Here is a 26,604-nt window from a genome sequence, read left to right as displayed (position 1 = left end):
GAGAAGAGTACTCGAGCCCGTTGTTCTCCGCCAATGGCTGAGTCGTTCGTAAGGAAGTTAGAATCCAATCCTGTCAATTGTCTCGCCCTGAACCGAGACTAATTTAGTTATTTTTTCGTAAACAAATATGTATTTTTTGCAACAAACATTGCCAAATACCGGTATAAGGTCATCTAGATATATTAAACAGACGTCTTGAACTGGCTTATAAGGGGGTCGGTTCTGAAATGTAATAACCTGCCTTTCTCCTGTCCGACAAGAGCCGCTTTCCACCGTATGCGCAGCGGTTAGCGAACTAATGAAGTCTTTACGGGGCGGAACAGCAAACTGGACTTTTATCTATGAATTTGTAGGGAACGCTTGATAAAGCCAAATATTCACAGCGGGCGCAGAGCTCCGCCCCAGGTAGGGTAAGTTATAATTACAATTTTCTAAACCTGCCGGCTAAAAGGCTTGGAACAGAGAGAGAGACGTGTAGCACGTGCCGTTCGACATCGTTTTGATCGCATTGTGAACCAGAATCTGTGTTTACAGGAGACATTGAATATGGCGATTCTCCATTTTTCGGTTGCATGTAACTTTTTATCTACACCTTTTTTAGAAGCACATACTGGCCGTGGCGGCAATAATAACGATAGTTGCGCAGAAAAACTCCATTCTTTGGTAAGTACAAAATGTAATGTGACATTATTCAACTTGAAAGCTGGTGAATGCCAAGTTGAATGGCTGCTTCCTGGGTTTGAAGGATAATCGCCATATTCAACGTATCATGTAAACCCAGATGCTGGTTAAACTAATTTGTAGCTATAATATACAAAGTGTAGCCAGTCGTACTATTGTAGAGTGTATTCAGTGTTTCCACAATTGTATATTTTCAATAGACTATCTATTATGTGCGTAACCCACATTTAGACACCTTTTGATTCATTATTAAATGTATAAATAAACCGGGTCTATCGGTACCTCTTCACTGTACACGATAGAGGGGGGCGAGGGTACATGAACAGGGTGGGCTCATAGAGAATGATAGAGGCCCAAAGGCTGTTTTAGCAAGGGCAGTGCCATTGAGGGCTTCCACCATTTTAATGTAGTCAACTGGGTGGGACTTTAAACTTTATGGGTTGACCCCTCCTGATCACCCTGTTGGAGTCATGTGCAACTGGATCATCAGGATGGGTCAGCCAATCGTGAAGATTATTGACTACTTAAAAGTGGATCTGCCAGTGTGCTCAGAGATGGCATAAAAGGAACTATATAGGGATGCTTTCGCTATCATTCTCTATGGGTCGAACCAAAGTTGGGTAAAGCTGAACTTTATGCAAATACTCCATGACATCACAGCGCGATTGACTAATCAAAGTTATAGCTTCCAGGCCTTACTGAATTTACTGTTGATACATAGCACTACCTATTATGCTTGCTAACTTGTTAGAACCCACATGAGGGCAGGCTAGCATGGTTATCCACATTTTTGCTAATAGTTAACATGAAATGTACCAGCCAAGATTCGTAGAGCACGTTTGGGGAGATGAAACAACATAGTCCCATTTATTTATTTATTTCAATGAGCGAATTGGGCCGGGGGATCGTTGGGCAACACAAGCATAGCCCCTCACGGAGTGGCGGTCACGTGGGCCGTACTGAGATGCGGATTCAAAAGTCCCTCAATCGGCCATTGGTGCCCATACATATTAGCCCCATGGTTGCCTTGTTCATTCTCTTAAATTAAATACCATGACTGTTTTCTCATTAGCTGGGAATGTTTGAAATGTCTGATAAAACACACTTTGGTGATGTCATTATCAAACTAGGGAAAGGGGATAACTAGTCAGTTGTACAACCTGAATGCATTCAACTGAAATGTGTCTTCTGCATTTAACCCAACCCCTCTGAATCAGAGAGGTGCGGGGGGCTGTCTTAATCAACATCCACGTCTTTGGCGCCTGGGGAACAGTGGGGTTACGGTCTTGCTCAGATGCAGAACGACAGATTTTTACCTTGTCAGCTCGGGGATTCAATCCAGCAAACTACTACATTCCCCTTCCCCTTTTTGTGTGCTATTAGGTTTACTATTAGCGTGCTAACACTCATTAAGACCGACAGGTAGAATAGCTAGCCATCGCTAGTATCCACTGGTTGAAGTAACTTGTGAGTGTAATGGAGTTGGCTGGTGACTATACAGGAATATGTATCATTCACAACATTGGGTGGGGGGACAATCTTTATGCAAATATACCACATTCATTGCGGCACGCTTGACCAATTGAAGCTCACTACAGCCCCTTCTGGATTGGCAGTTGATACCTAGCACTAAATAGTTTGGTTGCTAGAGGGCAGCTACGGGCTGTGCCCCTGTTTCTGTGATTATGGATCCAGGAACTGGCACGGCCACTCATTTTTAGCATACAAATTTCAACAACATTCTGGTTATGGTGGTTCCGAACATTGAATAGCTACACAAATCTCAGGTATTGAACCATTCATTCAAAAGATGAAAAATCGCTTTACAGAAACTGCTATATAAGGGGGAAAAAGTAAAGGATACAACACTGTACATACCAGAGTTACTGAGGGCAAACAAATTACTCATCCTCTACAGCATTGCAGTCTGTAACGTTAACTCACAGAGCAGATACAAGTCAAGTGATCCAGTGGAGGCTCCTCAGAGGAGGAAGGGAAGGACTATGCTTGGGCGTTATGTATATACCGGGGTATTTGGAAATGTCCACGGGATGCTTTTTCAATAGTCAATATCCTTGAAACTATTTCTTACGTTTTTCAATACGTTTTAATATATGTTGAAATTCAACTAAATAACTGCAGTCAACTTGTGCTTAGGGGATAAAAGAAGATTGTGTTCTTATTTCACCTGTCACATTTTACATTATGAATCTTACGTAGTTCCCCAGCACAGTTGAGCCAGTCATGTGTTTGTATAAAATAGCACGAGAAAGCGGGAGCAGGTGAGTCCAGCTGTGTATTTATATGGGTCGCATTTTACAGTGCCTTGCGAAAGTATTCGGCCCCCTTGAACTTTGCGACCTTTTGCCACATTTCAGGCTTCAAACATAAAGATATAAAACTGTATTTTTTTGTGAAGAATCAACAACAAGTGGGACACAATCATGAAGTGGAACGACATTTATTGGATATTTCAAACTTTTTTAACAAATCAAAAACTGAAAAATTGGGCGTGCAAAATTATTCAGCCCCCTTAAGTTAATACTTTGTAGCGCCACCTTTTGCTGCGATTACAGCTGTAAGTCGCTTGGGGTATGTCTCTATCAGTTTTGCACATCGAGAGACTGACATTTTTTCCCATTCCTCCTTGCAAAACAGCTCGAGCTCAGTGAGGTTGGATGGAGAGCATTTGTGAACAGCAGTTTTCAGTTCTTTCCACAGATTCTCGATTGGATTCAGGTCTGGACTTTGACTTGGCCATTCTAACACCTGGATATGTTTATTTTTGAACCATTCCATTGTAGATTTTGCTTTATGTTTTGGATCATTGTCTTGTTGGAAGACAAATCTCCGTCCCAGTCTCAGGTCTTTTGCAGACTCCATCAGGTTTTCTTCCAGAATGGTCCTGTATTTGGCTCCATCCATCTTCCCATCAATTTTGAACTTCTGGAGAGAGTTTGCTGCACTGAATGTAAAGGGGCTGAATAATTTTGCACGCCCAATTTTTCAGCTTTTGATTTGTTAAAAAAGTTTGAAATATCCAATAAATGTCGTTCCACTTCATGATTGTGTCCCACTTGTTGTTGATTCTTCACAAAAAAGTACAGTTTTATATCTTTATGTTTGAAGCCTGAAATGTGGCAAAAGGTCGCAAAGTTCAAAGGGGCCGAATACTTTCGCAAGGCACTGTATATTGAAAGTCAAGTGTTTTGCTTCAATAGAGTGATCAGGGAAGTACAACTATAGTTTTCCGTCACAGAAAATACATTAGTGCAACACATTCGGCAGAAAATAGCTTAATTTTCATCACATGACAGAAGTGCAACACAATTTTGCTGGCAGCCTCAAGTAAATTAACTCAAAATGAAAAAGCAAGGTATTTTTTGCAAAAATGATTCATGGCCATCATTATTTCTAATGTTTAGGCCTGTCATTGAAAGAATGTAGCCAGCTACATTTCCTAATGTTTTGCTTAAAGTTTATCTAGCATTTTAGCGGAGACAAATAGTTTGGCTACACAAGAAAAGTACTGCAGATAATAAACCACAGCGGTCGGAGACCTGTGTGCTGATAGAATGGCCATTAGTGAATTTTCATCTGAGTGGGAAAGTGCAACTGAAGCACAAAATTGGTCTGACGCCCAGCAGAAATGATAAAAATAACCATTTTAGATCTGCATTTACAAAATGCAGCAAGATATTTCTTGTGTGTTATCTTTTTTCCTGTGTGAAAAAATACGGAATTATGCGTTAACACGACCCCTAGTTTAACTTGTTATCTAAGTAAGTGGCTGCATTAATAAGGTGATGGGGCATCATATTGTGTTAGCTTTCTGCCATGTTTGAGAACTCAAAGCCCTTTGGATTAGTTATTTGTACAGCTGCCACTGTTATCTTGATTTCCTTGTATTTCTCTTTACATTTTTTATTTTATTTAACTAGGCAAGTTCTCTCCTCCCATCTAGTTCTCAGCCCATGTGCTCCCTCCCCCCTCCTCTCCTAGCAGGCAGGTCCGTTGCCCTAGTGACTCCAGACTCCACACAGACACAGCATGTAGACATGCTGCTGAAGAGACAGTACTGCATGAGTCACAACTTTGTTCATTTGCACAATGTCTCTCATTCACATTCGCTTGTGAAAGTGTCCAAACTCACCAAAAACGACATTCGGTAACACCTACCTAAATGTATAACTTTATGAGCTGGATTGCCTGTCTTTGCAAATTGTTTATTTTCCTTTGCACTCGCATATTTAGCTAACAGCCTCAGGAAATTAGCTATTACTTGTACTAATCTTGTTAGCATTCAGGTAATTAGCTTTTTTGCATTTTTTGGCACATGTGTACTAAGCCAGTAATACTGTAAATCCCAGGTTGAGAGAAGGACTGTATGACTATGAAAATCTGGATACTGCCCAACCCTAAGAATGACCATCCTACTCAGTTTTTTTATATATATATTTCTGTAGTGAAACATTAAATTTAACCTTTTGAGCTAAAACTATACTAAATATATTCACGTCACCAAATAACTGATTAAAACACCCTGTTTTGCAATGAAGGTCTACAGTAGCCTCAACAGCACTCTCTGGAGTAGCACCACCATTGTCTGTCCTCCTTTGGGAACATTGACTTCAATACAAGACCTAGGAGGCTAATGGTTCTCACCCCCTTCCATAGACCGACACTGTAATTATGACGACTTCCGGAGGACGTCCTTCAACCTGTCAGAGCTCTTGCAGTAGTAACTGACATGTTGTCCACCTAATCAAAGGATCAGATAATTTATCTAGTACTGAAAGCATAAGTTACAGCTAGCTTAACACTGCAGTGCAAAACATATGTTGAGTAGTTCACTCAGGGAGAGAGTGGTGAGTAGTTCACTCAGGGAGAGAGAGACAATAGTTGAACACTTTTAAACAAATTAATTTCTTTACAATTAAGGGGAAGCAGCAGAGGGAGAGAGCTATATTTAATTGTATTTTTTTCACTTAGCCATCCAATGCAGCTAGCTTATTTAGCCTACTCAAACACCTGGGTCAAACAGAGAGGAATGCTATTTATGTTAGCTAGCTGGCTTAGGTTGTCCAACACGGGAACTCTTCCAAGTCTCTGTAAGCTTTCAGTTTTATCAATTTATTGCCATCGGGGCCCGGTGGTGTAACAGCTTGCTGTACATTGTACTCTGATTGCAGCGGGTTTGGGTTTATTAACGTGTTAGTTCTAGCAGCTATGTTTACTATGATGTTAGCTAATATGGTGACAACGGTGTAGGCTGTGTGTAGCGGTTAATGCTGTCCCCGATTTAAACAAATATATAATAATCTTGGCCAACCGAGAGTTGTCTGTTCTTTCGACTAGGTTTGCACATTTTGGGGAATATTCAGAGGTGGAAACTTTCCATGGGAATATATGGGAATTAACACAAATATATGCAAATTAATATTAATACCATTTAAATGTACAGTTGAAGTCGGAAGTTTACATACACTTATGTTGGAGTCATTAAAACTTGTTTTTCAACCACTCCACATTTCTTGTTAACAAACTATAGATTTAGCAATTCGGTTAGGACATCTACTGTGTGCATGACACAAGTCATTTTTCCAACAATTGTTTACAGACAGATTATTTCACTTATAATTCACTGTATCACAATTCCAGTGGGTCAGAAGTTTGCATACACTAAGTTGACTGTGCATTTAAACAGCTTGGAAAATTCCAGAAAAGGATGACATGGCTTTAGAATTTTCTGATAGGCTAATTGACTTCATTTGAGTGAATTGGGGGTGTACCTGTGGATGTTTTTCAAGGCCTACCTTCAAACTCAGTGCCTCTTTGCTTGACATCATGGGAAAATCAAAAGAAATCAGCCAATATCTCAGGGGGAAAAAATTGTAGATCTCCACAAGTCTGGTTCGTCCTTGGGAGCAATTTCCAAACACCAGAAGGTACCACGTTCACCTATACAAACAATAGTACGCAAGTATAAACACCATGGGACCACGCAGCCGTAATACCGCTCAGGAAGGAGACGCTTTCTGTCTCCGAGAGATGAATGTAATTTGGTGCGAAAAGTGTAAATCAATCCCAGAACAACAGCAAAGGACTTGTGAAGATGCTGGAGAAAACAGGTACAAAAGTATCTACATCCACAGTAAAACGAGTCCTATATCGACATAACCTGAAAGACCGCTCAGCAAGGAAGAAGCCACTGCTCCAAAACCAACCATCAAAAAGCCAGACTACAGTTTGCACCTGCACATGGGGACAAAGATGGTACTTTTTGAAGAAATGTCCTCTGGTCTGATGAAACAAAAATAGAACTGGTTGGCCATAATGACCATCGTTATGTTTGGAGGAAAAAGGGGGAGGCTTGCAAACCGAAGAACACCATCCCAACCATGAAGTACGTGGGTGGCAGCATCATGTTGTGGGGGTGCTTTGCTGCAGGAAAGACTGGTGCACTTCACAAAATGGATGGCATCAGGAGGTGGAAAATTGTGGATATTTTGAAGCAACATCTCAAGACATCAGTCAGGAAGTTAAAGCTTGGTCGCAAATGGGTCTTCCAAATGGACAATGACCCCAAGCATACTTCCAAACTTGTATTGGAGTGGCCATCACAAAGCCCTGAGCTCAATCCTGAAGAAAATGTGTGAGCAGAACTGAAAAAGCGTGCGTGAGTGAGGAGGCCTACAAACCTTACTCCGTTACACCAACTCTGTCTGGAGGAATGGGCCAAAATTCACCCAATTTATTGTGGGAAGCTTGTGGAAGGCTACACACGTTTGACCCAAGTTGAACAATTTAAAGGTAATGCTACCAATTACTAAATTAGTGTATGTAACCTTCTGACCCACTGGGAATGTGATGAAAGAAAAAAAGCTGAAATAAATAATTCTCTCCTAATATTCTGACATTTCACATTCTTAAAATAAAGTGGTGATCCTAACTGACCTAAAACAGGGAATATTTACTTGGATTAATGCCAGGAATTGTGAAAAACTGAGTTTAAATGTATTTGGCTAAGGTGTATGTGATCTTCTGACTTCAACTGTATGTCCACATTACCTCCAGAGCATTTTATTGGTGAACTACACGGTAATGTACATTTTTATTTTTTAGTAATCCACTGTGTGATATAGTACACTTTTATCATAGATTGTAATCCAGAGAGGTTAAAAACATAACTATCTACATCCTCTGAGGCTGTGGAGGGATCTAAATTGTGGATTTAAAAGAACCTGAATCATCAGCGTACAATGACACCTTTTTTTGTTTTTAAGCCCTGGATTTCTTGCCCCTTTATTGTTGGATCTGATTTTTTTATTTTTAAATAGCTAATATTTCAATTGCCATTCTAATAGATATGCCGATAGTGGACAACCTTGTTTTACTCCTCTTTGCAATTTTAATACTTCTTGAGAAGTAGCCATTATTTTATATTTTACACCTAGGATTACTATGTAACTTTCACCCATTGTGATTCAGGCATTTATATATAAATTCCAATTGTACTTTATCAAAAGCCTTTTTCAAAGTCAGCTATGAATACTAGGCCTGGTTTCCCAGATTTTTCATTAGTGTTCTATTGTTTCCAGTAGTTGTCTTTTTTTTAAATCTCCAATGTATCGTCCAAGTGAATCCAGGTGAAAGCTATGATCCCTTGATGTCACGTGTTAAATCCACTTCAATCAGTGTAGATGAATGTGAGACAGACCGGTTAAAGAAGGATTTTTAAGCCTTAAGACATGGATTGTGTGTGTGTGCCATTGAGGGTGACTTGGCAAGACAAAATATTTAAGGCGGCTAATCCTTAAGAGATGACGTGCCTTTGAACTCTATGGTAGAAGGTGCCAGGCGCACCGGTTTGAGTGTGTCAAGAACTGCATCGCTGATATGTTTTTCACACTCAACAGTTTGCTGTGTGTATCAAGAATGGTCCACCACCCAAAGGACATCCAGCCAATTTGACACAATTGTGGGAAGTAGAGGTCAACCGAAAAATGATTTTTCAACACCGATACCGATTATTGGAGGACCAAAAAAGCTGATTTAATCAGACTTGTGTGTGTAGTAATGACAATTACAACAATACTGAATGAACACTTTTGTTTAACTTAATATAAATACATAAAATCTATTTAGTCTCAAATAATAATGAAACAGACTCAATTTGGTTTAAATAATGCAAAAACAGTGTTGGAGAAGAAATTAAAAGTGCAATATGTGCCAAAGCTAATGTTTAAGTTCCTTGCTCAGAACATATGAAAAAGCTGGTGGTTCCCAGTTCTTCAATTTTCCCAGTTAAGAAGTTTTAGGTTGTAGTTATTATAGGACTATTTCTCTCTATTAAAGTCGACCGATTAATCGGAATGGCCGATTTAATTATGGCCAATTTTAAATCGTTATTTTTGGACACCGATTTGGCCGAATTATTATTATTATTATTATTATTATTATTATTATTATTTATTTTTTATTTATTTTATTTTTTTAAATTTATTATTATTTATTTATTAATTATTATTTTTTACCTTTATTTAACTAGGCAAGTCTGTTAAGAACACATTCTTATTTTCAATGACTGCCTAGGAACGGTGGGTTAACTGCCTCGTTCAGGGGCAGAACGACAGATTTTTACCTTGTCAGCTCGGGGGATTCAATCTTGCAACCTTACAGTTAACTAGTCCAACGCGCTAACCACCTGCCTCTCATTGCACTCCAGGAGGAGACTGCCTGTTACGCGAATGCATCAATCAATCATAATCACTACACGTGGTTGATATTACTAGTTTATCTAGCGTGTCCTGCGTTGCATATAATCGATGCGGTGTGTATCGTTTCTCCAATGTGTACCTAACCATAAACATCAATGCCTTTCTTAAAATCAATACACAGAAGTATATATTTTTAAACCTGCATATTTAGCTAAAAGAAATCCAGGTTAGCAGGCAATATTAACCCGTTGAAATTGTGTCACTTCTCTTGCGTTCATTGCACGCAGAGTCAGTGTATATGCAACAGTTTGGGCTGCCTAATATGCCAGAATTTTACGTAATTATGACATAACATTGAAGGTTGTGCAATGTAACATGAATATTTAGACTTATGGATGCCACCCGTTAGATAAAATACGGAACGGAATAAACTCATTTTCGAGATGATGTTTCTGGATTCGACCATATTAATGACCTAAGGCTCTTATTTCTGTGTGTTATCATGCTATAACTAAGTCTATGATTTGATAGAGCAGTCTGACTGAGCAATGGTAGGCACCAGCAGGCTCGTAAGCATTCATTCAAACAGCACGTTTGTGCGTTTGCCAGCAGCTGTTTATGACTTCAAGCCTATCAACTCCCGAGATTAGGCTTGTGTAACCGATGTGAAATGGCTAGCTAGTTAGCGGGGTGCGCGCTAATAGAGTTTCAAACGTCACTCGCTCTGAGACTTGGAGTGGTTGTTCCCCTTGCTCTGCTTTTGTGGAGCGATGGGTAACGCTGCTTCGAGGGTGGCTGTTGTCGTTGTGTTCCTGGTTTGAGCCCAGATAGGAGCGAGGAGAGGGACGGAAGCTATACTGTTACACTGGCAATACTAAAGTGCCTATAAGAACATCCAATAGTCAAAGGTTAATGAAATACAAATGGTATAGAGAGAGAGAGAGTCCTATAATAACTACAACCTAAAACTTCTTACCTGGGAATATTGAAGACTCGTGTTAAAAGGAACCACCAGCTTTCATATGTTCTGAGCAAGGAACTTTAGCTTTCTTACTTTTTGTTTTTGCATTATTTAAACCAAATTGAACATGTTTATTTATGAGGCTAAATTGATTTTATTGATGTATTATATTAAGTTAAAATAAGTTCATTCGGTATTGTTGTAATTGTCATTATTACAAATACATTTAAAAAAATCGACTGATTAATCGGTATCGGCTTTTTTTGGTCCTCCAATAATCTGTATCGGCGTCAAAAAATCTGAATCGGTCGACCTCTACTCGCTATACCATTTGTATTTCATAGAGCTTTGACTATTGGATGTTCTAGTAGGCAGTTTAGTATCGAGGTCGGCCGATTTTCAAGTTTTCATAACAATCGGTAATCAACATTTTTGGACACTGATTGTGGCCGATTACATTGCACTCCACCAGGAGACTGCGTGGCAGGCTGACTACCTGTTACGGGAGTGCAGTAAGATAAGTTTAATGCTAGCTTGCAACTGATTGTTAAAAAAAAAAATCTTAACATAATCACTAGTTAACTACACATGGTAGATGATATTACTAGTTTATCTAGCTTGTCCTGCGTTGCATATAATCGATGCAGTGTCTGTTAATTTATCATCGAATCATAGCCTACTTCACCAATGATTTAACAAGTGCATTCACGAAAAAAGCACTCGTTGCACCAATGTGTACCTAACCATAAACATCAATGCCTTTCTTTAAAATCAATACACAAGTATATATTTGTAAACCTGCATATTTAGTTAATCTGTCTAGGACTGGGCCTTAGGTCATTAATATGGTCAAATCCGGAAACTATAATTTCGAAAAACAAAACGTTTATTCTTTCAGTGAAATACAGAACCCTTCCGTATTTTATCAAACGGTGGCAACCCTAAGTCTAAATATTGCTGTTACATTGCACAACCAATGGTATGTCATAATTATGTAAAATTCTGGCAAATTAGTTTGCAACGAGCCAGGCGGCCCAAACTGTTGCCTGTATCCTATAATATCTAGGTGTCTGGTTAGACTGTGAACTCTCCTTCCAGACTCGCATTAAGCATCTCCAATCCAAAATTAAATCTAGAATCGGCTTCCTTTTTCGTAACAAAGCATCTTTCACTCATGCTGCCAAACATACCCTCGTAAAACTGACTATCCTACCGTTCCTTGACTTCGGCGATTTACAAAATAGCTTCCAACACTCTACTCAGCAAATTGGATGTAGTCTATCTGTTTTGTCACCAAAGCCCCATATACTACCCACCACTGCGACCTGTATGCTCTCATTGGCTGGCCCTCGCTTCATATTCGTCGCCAAACCCACTGGCTCCAGGTCATCTAAGAGTCTTTGCTAGGTAAAGCCCCGCCTTATCTCAGCTCATTGGTCACCATAGCAACACCCACCCATAGCATGCGCTCCAGCAGGTATAGTTCACTGGTCATCCCCAAAGCCAACTCTTCCTTTGGCCGCCTTTCCTTCCAGTTCTCTGCTGCCAATGACTGGAACGAATTGCAAAAATCACTGGGGTCTTATCTTTTTTGCTCTTTTGCACCCCAGTATCTCTACTTGCACACTCATCTTCTGCACATCTATTACTCCAGTGTTTAATTGCTAAATTGTAATTATTTTGCCACTATAGCCTATTTCTTGCGTTACCTCCCTAGTCTTACTACATTTGCACACACTGTATAACCTTTTCTGTTGTGTAATTGACTGTACGTTTGTTTATCCCATGTGTAACTCTGTTTGTGCCATACTGCTTTGCTTTATCTTGGCCAGGTCGCAGTTGTAAATGAGACCTTCTTCTCAACTGGCCTATCTGGTTAAATAACAGTGAAATGAACAAATTTAATAAAAGTAGTGCTCATGTTTCAAAAATGTTCTCATATGCCATTGAAATGGCTGCAGCAGTATGAGAACTAGCAGATTCTTGAGCATGCAATAAATCTTTCCTCATTCGGGAATTCTCGTGGACCCACTGTGCTGTCAGACTCCTAATGCTCATGGGTCTGACATCGCTGGTCCAAATGTTAGTCGTGAAGCTAATAGCGGTGACGCCCATAGCAAGTAACGTTAGCTCATGGATGTGAGTTTCAACAATCACAATCTTTCAAATCACTGCTCAAGCCACGTTGTGGGCTAGGTTAGGAATGCTGTGTAGCGCTATATTTTTCGTGGTGTCATTACGTCATCTACCTACGTTATATAGGTACGCACATCAACTTTGACATCGGTTTTGCACATCGACGTTAAACTAGACATCAGGCCGATTTTGGCATTTTTAGCTAATATCGTCCGATTTTCTATATCGTGCATCCCTACTGAGTACTAATCTTGCACACTTCTTCTATGCAATACCCTAAGACGGAGCATTACTGTTAAAATAACTGTCCTTAATGTAGGGCTGACCCCATTTAGTCGATTGTTTGGCGATAGGCTGTTGGTCAACCAAGATTTTTTTTTTTTTGCGCAGTGGCAAATATATACAAATTAATTTTGGCACACAAGATACTTGTCTGATTCATGCTTGACTGAGTAGACAAATCCATTGCAGAGGCTGCGGGGATGGCACATCAGTAGTACATTTACCATTTAATTACCATAATTTCTAATCTACAATGTTTGTTTGGTTACGGTAACTTCTGTTAACGCATTCAATATATTATTTGTCTTACCGTTGTAGAAGTGGGCATGTTTTCAGATCGCACAACCTAGGCTACACTTGTGAGAAAATATTTGGTTCACTTCATTCCGTTTACAAGTTGTCAATTTATTAATTGTCTTTTGTTTGGAGCGATCGTGTCGATCTTGAGTATGGACACGCACCTGATTACGCAAAGAAGTATGCCTAGGCTTCCTGGCAGCGTGGATATGTAGGCCTATAAAATGGGCCCATTTGGGGATCTGATACTATTTCTGATTGTCTTAACTCAACATCACTGTGGAGCTTTTTAAAGCACATGTTTTTTTTGCCTAAAACAGCAAGTAAATAAAGTATGTTTTTACATTAATTGAAAACAACAATAGTTCATCAACTTAGCTCATTTGAAAAATGTCCAGCTCTCTCCCTTTCAATAACCACTCAGGATGAAATAGGGGGGAAATGTAATGCTCTGACCCAGTGGAAACGTCATAAAATAGGCCTACCTGATTACTTCTTATCTCTTGCGCAAATAGCTTACAGCTGTGTCTGTCTGTCTGGAGCTCACTGGCACAGGAAACTCTTGAGGGCCCAGAATATTTTATACAATGTTGCAAGTTTTCTAGGAGGCCAGACCAAGTTTACAGTTCCTTGCAGACAGGCCATGCATAACCCATGTGATTTTATAGGATATTTATTTTTATCAGGATATTTTCTGGGCTGTAATGTTTTTATTTTTTGGCTTTATGAAGGTTATTTGTGCATATTGGCAATGGTAATAGAAGTTACCTTTTAGATTTGTATCATTTTCATTCAGATAAAATTTGGTTAACCACGACATTGATTTTGAGATATGAAGACATTATGAAAACTGACAGTAGAAATGGTACAATAACTTGGCACTCCAAATGGAAAAGGTTGCCGGCCGCTGATGTTGCCTGTATCCTATTACCGACAACTTCACGAGGCCAGCAGTAGCGGGAGGAGGGGGTGTCGGTCTGCAAATTTTTTTCGTATTCTTCTGGTTAGGTTATATTAATCTCTGGCTCCCTTCTAGTCATTTGTGTCTTAATTTTGAATGGCAGTGCTTAAAGTATTAAGTATTCAGACCACTTTACTTTTTCAACATTTTGTTACGTTACAGCCTTATTCTAAAATTGATTAAATAAAAAATGTTACTCATAAATCTACACACAATACCCCATAATAACAAAGCAAAAACAGTTTAAAAAAAAACAACAGAAATATCACATTAGGGAAGTATTCAGTCTTCTTGGGTATGACACTACAAGAATGGCACACCTGGATGGGGAGTGTTTCTGCACAGCTATTTTCAGGTGTCTCCAGACAGGTGTCCAGACACAGAGCAAACTGGCACTAACCAGAATGGAAAGAGTCCTCAATTGGCAGAGTTGCAAAGAAAAAGCCATATCTCAGACTGGCCAATAAAAAGAAAAGATTAAGATGGGCAAAAGAACAGACGCTGGACAGAGGAACTCTGCCTAGAAGGCCAGTATCCCTGAGTCACCTCTTCACTGTTGACGTTGAGACGGGTGTTTTGCGGGTACTTATGAAGCTGCCAGTTGAGGACTTGTGAGGCGTCTTTTTCTTAAACTAGACACTCTAATGTACTTGTCCTCTTGCTCAGTTGTGCACCGGGTCCTCCCACTCTTTCTATTCTGGTTAGAGCCAGTTTGCGCTGTTCTGTGACGGTATTAGTACACAGCATTGTACAAGTTCTTCAGTTTCTTGGCAATTTCTTGCATGGAATAGCCTTTATTTCTCAGAACAAGAATAGACTGAAGTTTCAGAAGAAAGTTATTTGTTCGGGCCATTTTAACCCTGTAATCGAACCCACATGCTGATACTCCAGATACTAAACTAGTCTAAAGAAGGCCAGTTTTATTGCTGCTTTAATTAGCACAACCGTTTTCAGCTGTGCTAACATAAATGCAAAAGGGTTTTCTAATGATCAATTATCCTTTTAAAATGTTAAACTTGGATTAGCTGACGACGTGCCTTTGGAATACAGGAGTGATGGTTGCTGATAATGGGCCTCTGTACGCCTATGTAGATATTCCATTAAAAAAATCTGTCGTTTCCACAATAGTCATTTACATCTATTTTTCCACTATATATGGAAAAATACATGTTTAAAAATGTTGACCGATTGGTTGAAAGAACTGACGACTCTCGGTCGACCAAGATTCGGGGACAGCCCTAACTTTAATAAGCTAATAAGTCTATACGTGACGGCGAGCTTCGTAGAGCTATTTATGTTTGGTGTCTGTTTTGGTCATGCTTGTATATTCGGTCTGTCAAACCACAAAACATAGCTTGTGCGTGCAACGAGTCAGTTTACTTGCTGCAGCAATCAAGGATCATTTGTGGGGTAAGGTAACGATGGCTATATGAAGAGAATGTATCACACTGCTTTGGGCAATAATACTGAATGTATTTGGTATTGGCCACTATGTTCCCTGCAAGAATACGATTTAAATCTGATCTTATTTTAGACATTTTAAAATGTAGATTTATGACATTTTGGATTACATGAAGTTGACTATCCAGCTATCATAATGTCTTAGATTCAATCACTGGTCATATCTTGGTTAATCAGCCATGCTGTGTTGGCCATACAATTGTCTGAACTGGAATTTGACCCAGGTACCACTCTTGTTCCCTTTCTGCTCCCTGTACTGGTCCCTCAGCCCATGTGATGATGTTGTCATCTGTTCCGGCTGTTCCAAGAGGTGGTCAGCAGATACCCGGCACCATATCGGTGGGTCTGGTGGATCCATTACCCCCTCTTTCCCAGTTGTACCATGAAAAACTGGCAACAGGGTGCAGAGAGACTAGCAAGGACCAGAAGACTGCTGCGGCTTGTGTAGGACCTCTGATGACCATGTCTCTCAGACCAGCAGAGAGCAAAGCTAGAGATGGTAATCTTGGGATGAGCTCTGGTGGGAGACCGCAACAGATCCCGGTGGAGCACAGGCAGAACGCTTTGGGCTCAGTCTCCAGTCTAAGAGGTCATGTCTATGGGACTGCTGGCTCTGCCGACTTCAGAAGAGCAGAGAGACCAGTGTCAGACCAGGTTTGGAATGTGTGTCTTGTTCTTAGTGTATGCTTATGTTTCTGCATGTGTGTCTTGTGTAAACTTGTGTGTTGTCATTTTCAGGTTCAAGGCTTTCAAAGACCTGGCAACAATGGCAATGTCTTGGTTAATCCAAAACAACTAGGTAATGTACCATTGTTGATCTCAGTCTATTGCATAGAAACAGCAGTAATGACACTACATAGTACAGATATCAAATGAGTCAAGGAGGCGAATCAGTGAATCTAAGAATTTCATATGAGTACTGCAAAGGTTTTAGAGATGCAGTTCCCATTTGGTCATTAGCCACCATGTGAAATCTCAAACGGTGCAACCAAATCCTTCAGCTACCCAAACCAAACAGCCTACCTCCCCAGTCCCCACGCAGCCTCTCACCTATCTGTGACTGTGTTCTGTACACAGAGCCTACCTCCAGGGCCTCGCCTCCGCTTCAAGGCTGCCCCCCTGGCCCTGCTCCCCCGGCCGGCCCCACAGGTGAGCAGCTGGGCATCCTGGAGAGCTGCCTGGCACCCCACCAGGCAGAGATGAAGCGGCTGCTGACGGGTGCCATGGGCACCCTGTGCCAGCGGCTACAGGTGGTGGAGAGGAGGATGGAGGAGCTCTACGAGCAGGGAACCAAACACGGCAACAGCCTGGCCCTGCTCAACACCCAGGTGGGCCAGCTAGCGAGAAGGATGACCGCCACCACCAAACAGGACTTGTCACCTCTCCATGGTCTGGGTGAGTTGAGGTTGACGCGCTAAAGATTAGAAGGCACCACACTAAAAGGTGTATGCTTGCTCCCCTGTTATAAAGTCATTTGTAAGTGTTTTTAAGATGTGTGGATTATATCGTTCGTTAAGTCATACTGACACACATAGGGTATGAAAGGCTAGGTTGTTGTCTGTGTGCTAGATGCTGCTGTGTTTAAGTACTTGATTGAATATTATTTTGTTGGTGAGTAATGTTTTGGTTTCTTGTGTTGGTACAGGAACGGAACCAAGAGCGCTGAAAGAAGAAAAGTTGGACTTCACCGAGCTGTTACCACATGGTCCAAACCCTTCATGCAATATGGGCTGCTCTGGAACAGACAAGGGGATCCTCACTGGATGTCAATGGAGGATGGCGAAAACATTTTCACCTAGCCACAGTCCGGCCCAGCGCTGTGAACACAATGAGGGATTTGGTGGGGAAATGAAAAGGACAGAGTTGGGGCACTTCTTGTCCTCTGTTGGAAAAGAGATGGTCACAGAGGGGTGCATACAGGGAAACTACTCCCCCATGTCAGACTCTGAGGATCTGGACATGGAGCTGGCTGGCGAGAAGGGGCAGGACGCTCCCACCTGGTTGGTCAATTCTGCCCTGATGGACACAGAGTCTAGTGACAGCCAGGAAGTGACCCTTCTATCTCCTTGGAAGGCACAATCTGGGGACACTCAAGTGAACAGGAGAGGGAGTATGGAGACACATCCACACCCTCCTCATATACACGTCCCCACTCAATCACAAGGACAATCCAAAAGCACTGAGATCCCAACGTGTCCAATTCCAAGTAAGGGTCGGACTATGGCTGAGGTGGTCCAGTTGAGCCCTATAGGAGCTTGCTCTCTGTTGGCACATTCCGTTAAAGCCGTAGGCTCATCTAGGTCCGAGCACACAGGTAGAATAACTCCAACTTATTTCCAGCGAAGGATCACCAGCCCACCTCGCACTGACCACACGGCCTACACGCAGTCCTCCAAAGAGGCAGAGAAAGACCGGAAGCCTGAGAGGAAGAGGCGGAACAAGAGGGAAGCGAAGGCACACCCGGTTGGCGAGTTCGTCTCCACTGCCGCCATATCCATCAAGGGTAGCTTCTCCGCCCAGGTACAGGACCAACCGCAGGCTGGTGTGGGCAGGGAGACAGCCGATGAGAGGCAGTGGAGTCAACAACACGAGAGGTTTGTGGAGAGTATAAGGGTGTCATACGGCGGACAAGAAAATCAGACCCTTAGATTAACCGTACCTACTAATCAGCAACACTCTCCATTGTGCCATGCCCAATTTAAATCTCCAGACCGACTATCACCATCAGGTTCAGTCTCTGTGCCGTATTCCCGGTCTCCACCATTGACTGGCTACATGGACCCTCAGAAGGACAAACAAGCCCTCCTGCCCTTCCATTCTATCAGCCCCTCTCTGGACACCTCCGTGGCCTCCATGTTCCCCTCTCCCCGAAATGGCTATTGTAAATCTCTCATCATTGGTGTTCAATCCACCCACCACGAGTGCCAGGCCCTCCTGCTCCAGCTGTCGGACACAGCCAACCACCTCATAGCTGCCAGCCCCTCTCCGGAGCTCCCCTCATCCCCGGATGGTGGTCAAAGCAGACGGGGGAACCTCCCGCACTTCTTCAACTCCAAGCTCAAGCGCCACTGGGATAAGGACCGGCCCTCCTGTAAGAAGCGGCAGCTAAAAGGCATTAGCAGCACTGGTGGCGCTCTAGCCATGACTCTCCTGGAGCTGCAGGAGGAGACGTCGCAGCACCACTGGCAGCCAATGGTGATTCTGGGCAGCCCAGTCTTGCTTCTTTCCCCCCTGCAGCTGGCGTCCCTAGCCCAGAACTTCTCCCGCTGCTGCAGCAAACTCCTGAACGGAGACACCTCTACCCTGCAGCGGGGTCTCTCCCGCCTACTCCGCGCACCTGGTCAGTTCCCCATGTCCCTCTTCAGCCAGATGGGCTTCTCTAAGATCTCCAAGGGGGGTTTGAGCACTGTGCTGGCCGCCTCCTCCCCAACCTCCTTCCGCCACTGGTTCAGACACAAGTGCCCTGCTACCCTCATGAGACTGTCGGCCACAGAGGTGAAGACTGTGGTGTGTCAGATCATGGAGTCACGGAAGAAGTACATGCATCTTCCCCTGCTGCCCCTCAAGGACTACACTGGCCCGTCTGGCCTGTGCAATGACCACAGGTCAGTCTATAACGTGATATTGACTTGTGAAAATGGCGTGATGCTCTGAGATAATGAGGGATTTAGAGGTAGCGTTTGAAGAAACTCATCTGATTTCTTGTTTGTATTTGTAGTTATGCTCTGCCTTGTTGTCAGGACACTTCCTCTAGCAGGAATTATAAACTGGGTGGTTCGATCCCTGAATGCTAATTGGCTGATACCCATGGTATACAGTCTGATATACCACGGCTATGACAAAACATTTATTTTTACTGCTCTAATAACGTTGGTAACCAGTTTTATAATCGCAATAAGGCACCTTAGCCATCAGTGGAGGCTGGTGACTTGAATAATTGAATAGGATGGGAGACCCATGGTTTAGGTGCCGGAGGCGACAAAATGTGTCAAAATTGGCAGACTAATTATTTTAACCTAAATCATTTAATAAAGAAGTTTATAGTACAATATTATGGGGAATGAGAGCAGTGCTTGAATGAGGCATGAATTGAGGTGTTCAGAGGCTTGACCAGTGCAGGACAGGATTTGACTGAGAAGACAAAAAACAATAACACAAGACACTAAACAGACAAAAGAGCTAAGAATGAGTTAGTCTAAGCAAGGTAACATCATTGATGTGTAATGTATTTTGTCTATGTGATTGACTCAACATACAGTAATGAGAGAAAATTGATAGAGGTACTCAGTGCTTGGAGAGGAAACATTCAATGTGCCAGTGGATGAGCGAGCACATGAGACGTGGCTTCAGTTAATGTCAGGAAAAGTTGACAATGGGAGTGGAGTGGTCATCACCTCTTAATCAGGGAACAGGAGGGGACATAGCTGTAAATACAAATAGCAGATACATTATTTTACAGCTGCGCCGTCGTAGGTTTGGACAACGAGTTGCTCGGAAGTTAAACTCAGGCGACTCAAAATTCATAAAGTCAAACACAGGTTACCCATCTCGCCCACATGACAAATCAAAGTATCCCTGAATAAAGCCCTGATCGTCCACATACCTGACAATAACTGACCACTGCAAGCAGACTGGTGGCACCATAGGTCCCAGAGCGGTGGGGCAATTTTTACCCCCTGGGACCTGGAGTTTTTCCTTATGTTTTAACCTAAGTAGGAAAACTCTGGACCCTGATAAGGTATGACAGTGATTAATCAGTTGTAAAAAGGTTTTATATGGGCTATGATGGGACCAGTTTTTCCTAATCCGGTCACATGGTTTAAAAAAAACTCCTGAACAAATGTCATGGCTCTGAGGGGAATGAAAATCTAGTCCAACTGCAGCTACCTTACATTTGTTCATATACATTACATTTAGACTAGATTAGGATGGGGATTTCCTCTACCCAGACACAGACAACAACTGATAGACAATAGAACTGAGCTTTATGTGTGTTTGCATCATGCAGGCCTAAGCAACTGTCATCAATATGTTGATTGATTAATTCTAGTTAATCATTTTGGATTCAAAACGTATAGGCAGCCTAGCCAGCCCAATCACATTTTCTCCCAACACACAAATGGTCTATAAATACATAATGTTACCCTGACCAGATGGACACCATGGTGCTAGCCCAGACAGTAATGTTGAAGTTACTGTAGACCCTCGGGGCTCCCGAGTGGCGCAGCGGTCTAAGGCACTGCATCTCAATGCAAGAGGCGACACTACAGTCCCTGGTTTGAATCCAGGCTGTATCACATACGGCCGTGATTGGGAGTCCCATAGGGCGGCACACAATTGGCCCAGCGTCGTCCGGGTTTGGCCGGGTAGGCCGTCATTGTAAATAAGAATTTGTTCTTAACTGACTTGTCTTGTTAAACAACGGTTACATTTAAAAACAAAAAATTATAATTGCAAAACAGTGTATTTTAATAAATTATTTGGGGACATATAAAATACTATACTAATATATTCATGTCTCACAATTTTTTCACAGCAAGGTGATCAGCACATGCAACAAGTCACTCAGTATGATGAATGCCTGTTTTGTCTAGATGTGGGACAGTATCGAATCTCCATAAAATGCAGATCTACCACACAATGTAATAACGGATTAACTATCAATGTGGCCAGACTACACTGTGTGCCCAGGGCACCCGAGTGTACAAAACATTAGGAATTGCCTGCTCTTTCCATGACATCGACTGACCAGGCGAAAGCTATGATCCTTTATTGATGTCACCTAAATCCACTTCAATCAGTGTAGACGAGGGGATTTTTAAGCCTTGACACAATTGTGACATGGATTGTGTATGTGTGCCATTCAGAGGGTGAATGGGCAAGACGAAAGATTTGTGTCTTTGAATGGGGTATGGTAGTAGATGCCAGGTGCACCGGTTTGTGTCAAGAACTGCAACACTGCTGAGTTTTTTTCATGCTCAACAGTTTCCCGCGTGTATCAAGAATTGTCCACCACCCAAGGGACATCCAGCCAACTTGACACAACTGCATTGGAGTCAACATGGGCCAGCATCTCTATGGAACGCTTTCAGCACCTTGTATAGTCCATGCCCTGGCGAATTGAGGCTGTTGAAAAGGGAAAAGGGGGAGTCGATATTAATCTGTTTTTAATGTTTTGTACTCTCTGTACATTGCATCCTTTACTGCTTTTGTCAGTGGCATCTCAAATATAAACACAATGTTGTAATCATAGCAGCGGGAAGATTTTTGGGTGTGGGGGTGTGGCGACTCTTTCGCTGACGGGGGGGGGGCAGATTTTTTATTTTTTTCACCCACACTACAGGCTATATCATTATTTAATTTTTGGATTTATTTTGTAATGAAGATTTTTTTTGTTAATTCCGATTTTTGAGCAGGTCCTTCAGCACACCTACTTCCCATGACTATGATTGTAACGGTGCACAACCTATGAATTTGATCAAAAATACTTTTTTCTAACAGTTTAAATTTTTTTCTCCTTCCTGTCCTGCCCGAGCAGCACATCTCTCACCTCTCCGCCCACACAACGATGTAGGGTCAGACTTACCCCAGAGCGGGCCCTTTCCCAATCCAGAACCAGCCATGGGCACAGCCCCAAGACCATGCGTCTGGATAACCAGCCTGAGCCTGTACCCAGTCTTGCCATCGCTACAGCCAACGTCAAATACCCAGGTCTGCATGGGCATGGCTGCAGCCCATCCAGAGAGGTGAGCCTGCCATATACAGGAACTGTACACGTCCTACACTATACTCTTAGCCTGGGCTTTGTTTGGTTGTACTATACAAAGCCTTCTACTCAATATAGGTGTAGCTCTGATGCTCTGTATTATCCTTACAATTTATTGGGGCCATGCTCAGATTTGAGCCAAATCTGCAGTCTAGCCCTGTTCCTAAGGGGCCTGATGAATGTTGTGTGACAACGAAAACACCATTTCGGTGTTGACTAATGAGGATGCTCATTTTCTCCACGGAGAGAGATACCATGTCTTTTATTCCCTTTGAGCATCATTATTTTTCAAAGAAGCACCTCTTCCCTTGTTTTCGTACAAACTCTTTTACAGTCCAGCTAGTTGTACCTCTCCCATGTCTTCTTTGCCATTATTAAAATACAAAATATTTTCTGGTTCTGTGACCTTGTTCTCTTTCTTTCTGTGGCTCTGCAGGGAGGTCTGTATGAGGCGACTGTGGGGGCCCCTCCAGGCCAGCGCTCCAAGAGGGTATCCCAGATCCGCATCCGGAAGACTGTTCCCAAACCAGACAATAACCTCACGCCCATGGGCCTGCCCAAACCAAAGAGGTGAGGGGAAAAACCAGTAACTAACAAAACAATTGGATTGTTGATTTTATAGGGGCTTGTGTGATCACACAGATTGCCAATAGTAAATTCTTAAATCAAGCTAGAAGACACGTCTGAACCGGGTCGTTGTGTTGAACTAGTAGTTTGATCAACTATCCTCCTGTGTCTCAGCTGTGTTTCACATGTTTTTATTTGTGTGTACATTGCATCAGACTGAAGAAGAAGGAGTTCAGCTTGGAGGAGATTTACACCAACAAGAATTATAGATCGCCCACTCCCAACAGGTCAGTCATCATTTTTATTATTCAAACTGTACCTTAAGTTGAACATGACAACGCACAGTTTATTAAAACACTTTGTTGTCAGTCAGTAGGCTGGTTTAAATGGGTATATCTACTGTAGTCTATACTTCTTATCGCTGCCCAGAGATCTCCTCTTGCAGCCACCTTGGCTCATGATATTAGACCTGATGCTTGGCTTACTTTATACATACTTTATATGTACACGGTGGCCACAAACACTGAGTGTAAGAAACATTAGGAATACCTGTTTCAATTAGTCAAGGGCTTGGTGATTAGTTGACAAATTGAATCAGGTGTGCCATTTTAGGGCCACAACACGTACACTGAGTGTACAAAACATTAGGCGCAGCTTCTTAATATTGAGTTTCACCCCCTTTTGCCCTCAGGACAGCCTCAATTTGTCAGGGCATGGACTCTACAAGGTGTCAAGCTTTCCTCATGGATGCTGGCCCCATGTTGACAGTTGTCAAGTTGGCTAGATGTTCTTTTGGTGGTGGACCAATGTTGATACACATGGGAAACTGTTGAGCATGAAAAACCCAGCAGCATTGCAGTTCTTGACACACTCAAACTTGCACCTACTACCATACCCTGTTCAAAGGCACTTAAATATTTTGTCTTTCCCATTCACCCTCTGAATCGCACACATACACTATTTTTAGGCTTAAAGAAACATATTTAACCTGTCTCCTCTCCATCTGCACTGATTTGAAGTGGATTTAACAAGTGATATCAATACGGGATCCTGGTCAGTCTGTCGTGGACATAGCAGGTGTTCCCAATGTTTTGTATTGTCCATATGTGTTTTCTGCCAGTGCATTCACCCCTCTCTAAGGCACTGAAGAATCTCTTTGTCTTTCTCTCATTATGCTCAAAATGTAAATTTGACCCTTGATTTTCTGTTATCATATGGTTCATATTTTCTTTAGTATATGGTTTATCATATTGTTTTCCCATACCAGGAGCCTAGAGACCATCTTCGAGGAGCCCAAGGAGAAGAACGGATTGCTGGTCTGCATCGGCCACCAGAAGAGGAAGCGCGTGCTGGACTTCCCAGACTTCACACTGCCGCGCAAACGAAAAGCCAGAGCCAACCTGCTGCCCCTGCGCGTGAAGGGCCCCAGGGGCCGGGGCCGGAGGGGGAGGCCCGACGATTCCGACCTGGACATTATGCTCATCGAGAGGCTGAGCGAGCTGGAGGACTTCTTCACCTGCCAAGGCCTGGAGGACTGAGCAGTCCCTCAATACCCCCTCCTTCACATCCAAATGCACAGGCTGTGTCCCAAATGGCACCCTGTTCAGCATATAGGGCTCTATTTTTGACCCAAGCCCACTGGGTCAAAAGTAGTCTCATTTGTGACATGCTACACATGCATTGCACGCAGTTCCTCATTCTCAGTTTTTGTTTGGCGCACTTGAAATAACCAGCCAGTCACATTATTGTTTTATAACTGCTAGCATTTGAAGAGCTAGAAAAGAGCAAAGGCAAACCGTGCCACTGGCCAGCCCAGGCGCATTTGTTATTGTTTTTGTTTTGAGGAAATGAGCATTCGGCATCGTTAAAAATAAATATATTTGAACATACTGTGCTGTTCTACTGCGCATGCAGTGTTCGTTGTTTGAAGTAAAGTCTTTGTTGTAATGTCGCAAACGGACGTTGCCGCTTCACCGCTATGGATTCCAACTTTAATGCATGCCTTAGTGGAAGTTTAAAGTCAATCCAGCAAAGATATGATTTTGTTGATATACAATGAATGGTGGTTGAACAATAACTGTCTTCTTAGGAACTAATAATTGAAACGGAGAATTTGGAACACTGATACCTAAATGTGTGCGTTCGTTCACACACATACACACACATTAAGCTTTTGCGTATATGAACACTGTAGACTACACAAGCACATGGGTGGAAAGTTCACCAACCCATACCCGAGCACTTTCCTTCTTACCTTATTCAGACCATGTGACCTGTACTGGGAAAAACTCTGGGTTGTAGTTAAGGCCCAGAATCTTTGTTAGGCAAGTGGTCGCATGGTCAGGAAAAACTCTTGTCCCTAACCGTTTTCCATTGGATAGGGGTGTTTGAGGAGGTCATGTGCACTGAGTGGTCCGTGCTTCTGGTACAGTGAGAGTGTGGGCTATGTGCCTGTAGTTATTTTCCTAATTCCTATCGCTGCTATACCCCCTACCTAGTATATTGCTAAATTATATTATAGATGTTATCTCAAAGTTCAGAACATCAGTTTTATTTTTTAAACCACGTGATCCATAGTCATATTCGGTGCATTGGGAAAGTATTCAGACCCCTTCCCTTGTTCAATATTTATACCCCATAATGACACAGGTGAAAAAAAAGGGTTTTATACATCTTTGACAAAATTATAAAATAGACTGCCTTAGATTGGAAGACCTAACCTGGTTGCCAGATCTATTTATACTTCTTGCATTATCATACCAAACAGTCTGGCCTTAGTGCAATCTTACATTGCATAATGACTGTCAAGATACATTTATGCTTTAGCAATATCCTTATCTGGGAACCAGGCTATAACCATTTGTTGTAGTGTTTGCTTACCACTGCGCATTTTGTTATGACAGCATTTGTTATGAAACACTAATTTCAGGTGAATAATTAGTTTTTGAACTGTGGCCAGTCATCATTACATATCAGACAGGTCTTGGTGTGGATTGAAGTGGAAACGTTCAGCTCCGCAGCCACACACATTGACACAATCCTCTCTTGAATTGCTCAGCACAAAATGAAAGTGTCGGATGTTATTTAAGTTGTTTTATTCATTTTCTTTTGTATGGTTACTTTCTAAGAGAGACCTGATGTGGTTTGCAATCATTGTTTGTATACTTCTCTGCTGCCCTGGACCTATTTGCCAGTAGCTTTTCTTGTGTGGCAGAAGTCTTCACTTATTGACCCCCCCCCCCCCCCCCAAAAGAGCCAGACCCCGTGTTCTATTGCACCTTCTCTCCCGTCCTCTGACCTCTGCTCTTTAGGCCAGAGATTGAATTGTAGAAACAAGTTATTTTAATTTAGCTGTAGCAGAGGATTATTTGTGTTTACACTGGTGTGCAGTGTAAGAAGTGACACACTTTGGAATCCAATATGTCAGTGAAAATATGATTTTTTTAAAAATTGTTTTTCATTAAATCCCTCCTATTCTTTATTTCATCCAATGATAAAAGTGATGGGTGTTTACTGCATCTCAGACTGAAGGTTAGTACTGTCAATTATTGTAATATTTTTATGAATAAAATGGTATTGAAATGTGTCGTTTCTTAATAGGTTTAAGGTGCTTAGAACTGATGTATTTGTTTGGCTGAAACCATTGCTCCGTTTGAGAAATGTAGAAGTGAGACCATTTCATGTATTGTAAGCATTCTATGGACAAGGTATGACAGCAATCCATGCTTTACCTGGCTGCTGTTGTGGTACAAATCCAATGAAAATCAGTGGT

General features: G+C 42.1%; 1 protein-coding gene across 8 annotated transcripts; it reads left to right on the top strand.

Annotated features, from left to right (window-relative positions):
- Positions 1 to 26,483, top strand: wu:fi75a02. Of its 8 annotated transcripts, none has more exons than XM_036967755.1 (10): positions 1 to 405; positions 602 to 663; positions 15,768 to 16,162; positions 16,238 to 16,298; positions 16,577 to 16,894; positions 17,145 to 19,104; positions 22,038 to 22,245; positions 22,702 to 22,835; positions 23,048 to 23,119; positions 24,100 to 26,483. In XM_036967755.1, exons 3-10 carry the CDS (start codon positions 15,776 to 15,778, stop codon positions 24,368 to 24,370), a joined length of 3,411 nt encoding a protein of 1,136 aa, XP_036823650.1. In that variant the 5' UTR covers positions 1 to 405; positions 602 to 663; positions 15,768 to 15,775; the 3' UTR covers positions 24,371 to 26,483. The 8 variants fall into 8 exon arrangements, with proteins under 8 accessions (XP_036823650.1, XP_036823649.1, XP_036823648.1 ...); XM_036967754.1 differs by having other exon boundaries at positions 1 to 410; XM_036967757.1 differs by lacking the exon at positions 1 to 405 and having other exon boundaries at positions 417 to 663; positions 17,145 to 18,196; positions 18,245 to 19,104.
- The last annotated feature ends 121 nt before the right edge of the window (positions 26,484 to 26,604 follow it).

Source organism: Oncorhynchus mykiss, chromosome Y (genome assembly GCF_013265735.2).
Source record: "Oncorhynchus mykiss isolate Arlee chromosome Y, USDA_OmykA_1.1, whole genome shotgun sequence".
NCBI classification, from domain to species: Eukaryota; Metazoa; Chordata; class Actinopteri; order Salmoniformes; family Salmonidae; genus Oncorhynchus; species Oncorhynchus mykiss.
This window is presented reverse-complemented; position numbering and strand designations above follow the sequence as displayed.

What these genes read in the sequence shown, in the direction of transcription:
- wu:fi75a02 (XM_036967753.1), top strand. Translation starts at nt 15,776, where the DNA reads ATGATGTTGTCATCTGTTCCGGCTGTTCCAAGAGGTGGTCAGCAGATA. An exon ending in TGTCAGACCAGGTTTGGAAT is followed by an intron (nt 16,163 to 16,237) that starts GTGTGTCTTGTT and finishes TGTCATTTTCAG; the next exon opens with GTTCAAGGCTTTCAAAGACC. An exon ending in GGCCTGCCCAAACCAAAGAG is followed by an intron (nt 22,836 to 23,047) that starts GTGAGGGGAAAA and finishes ACATTGCATCAG; the next exon opens with ACTGAAGAAGAAGGAGTTCA.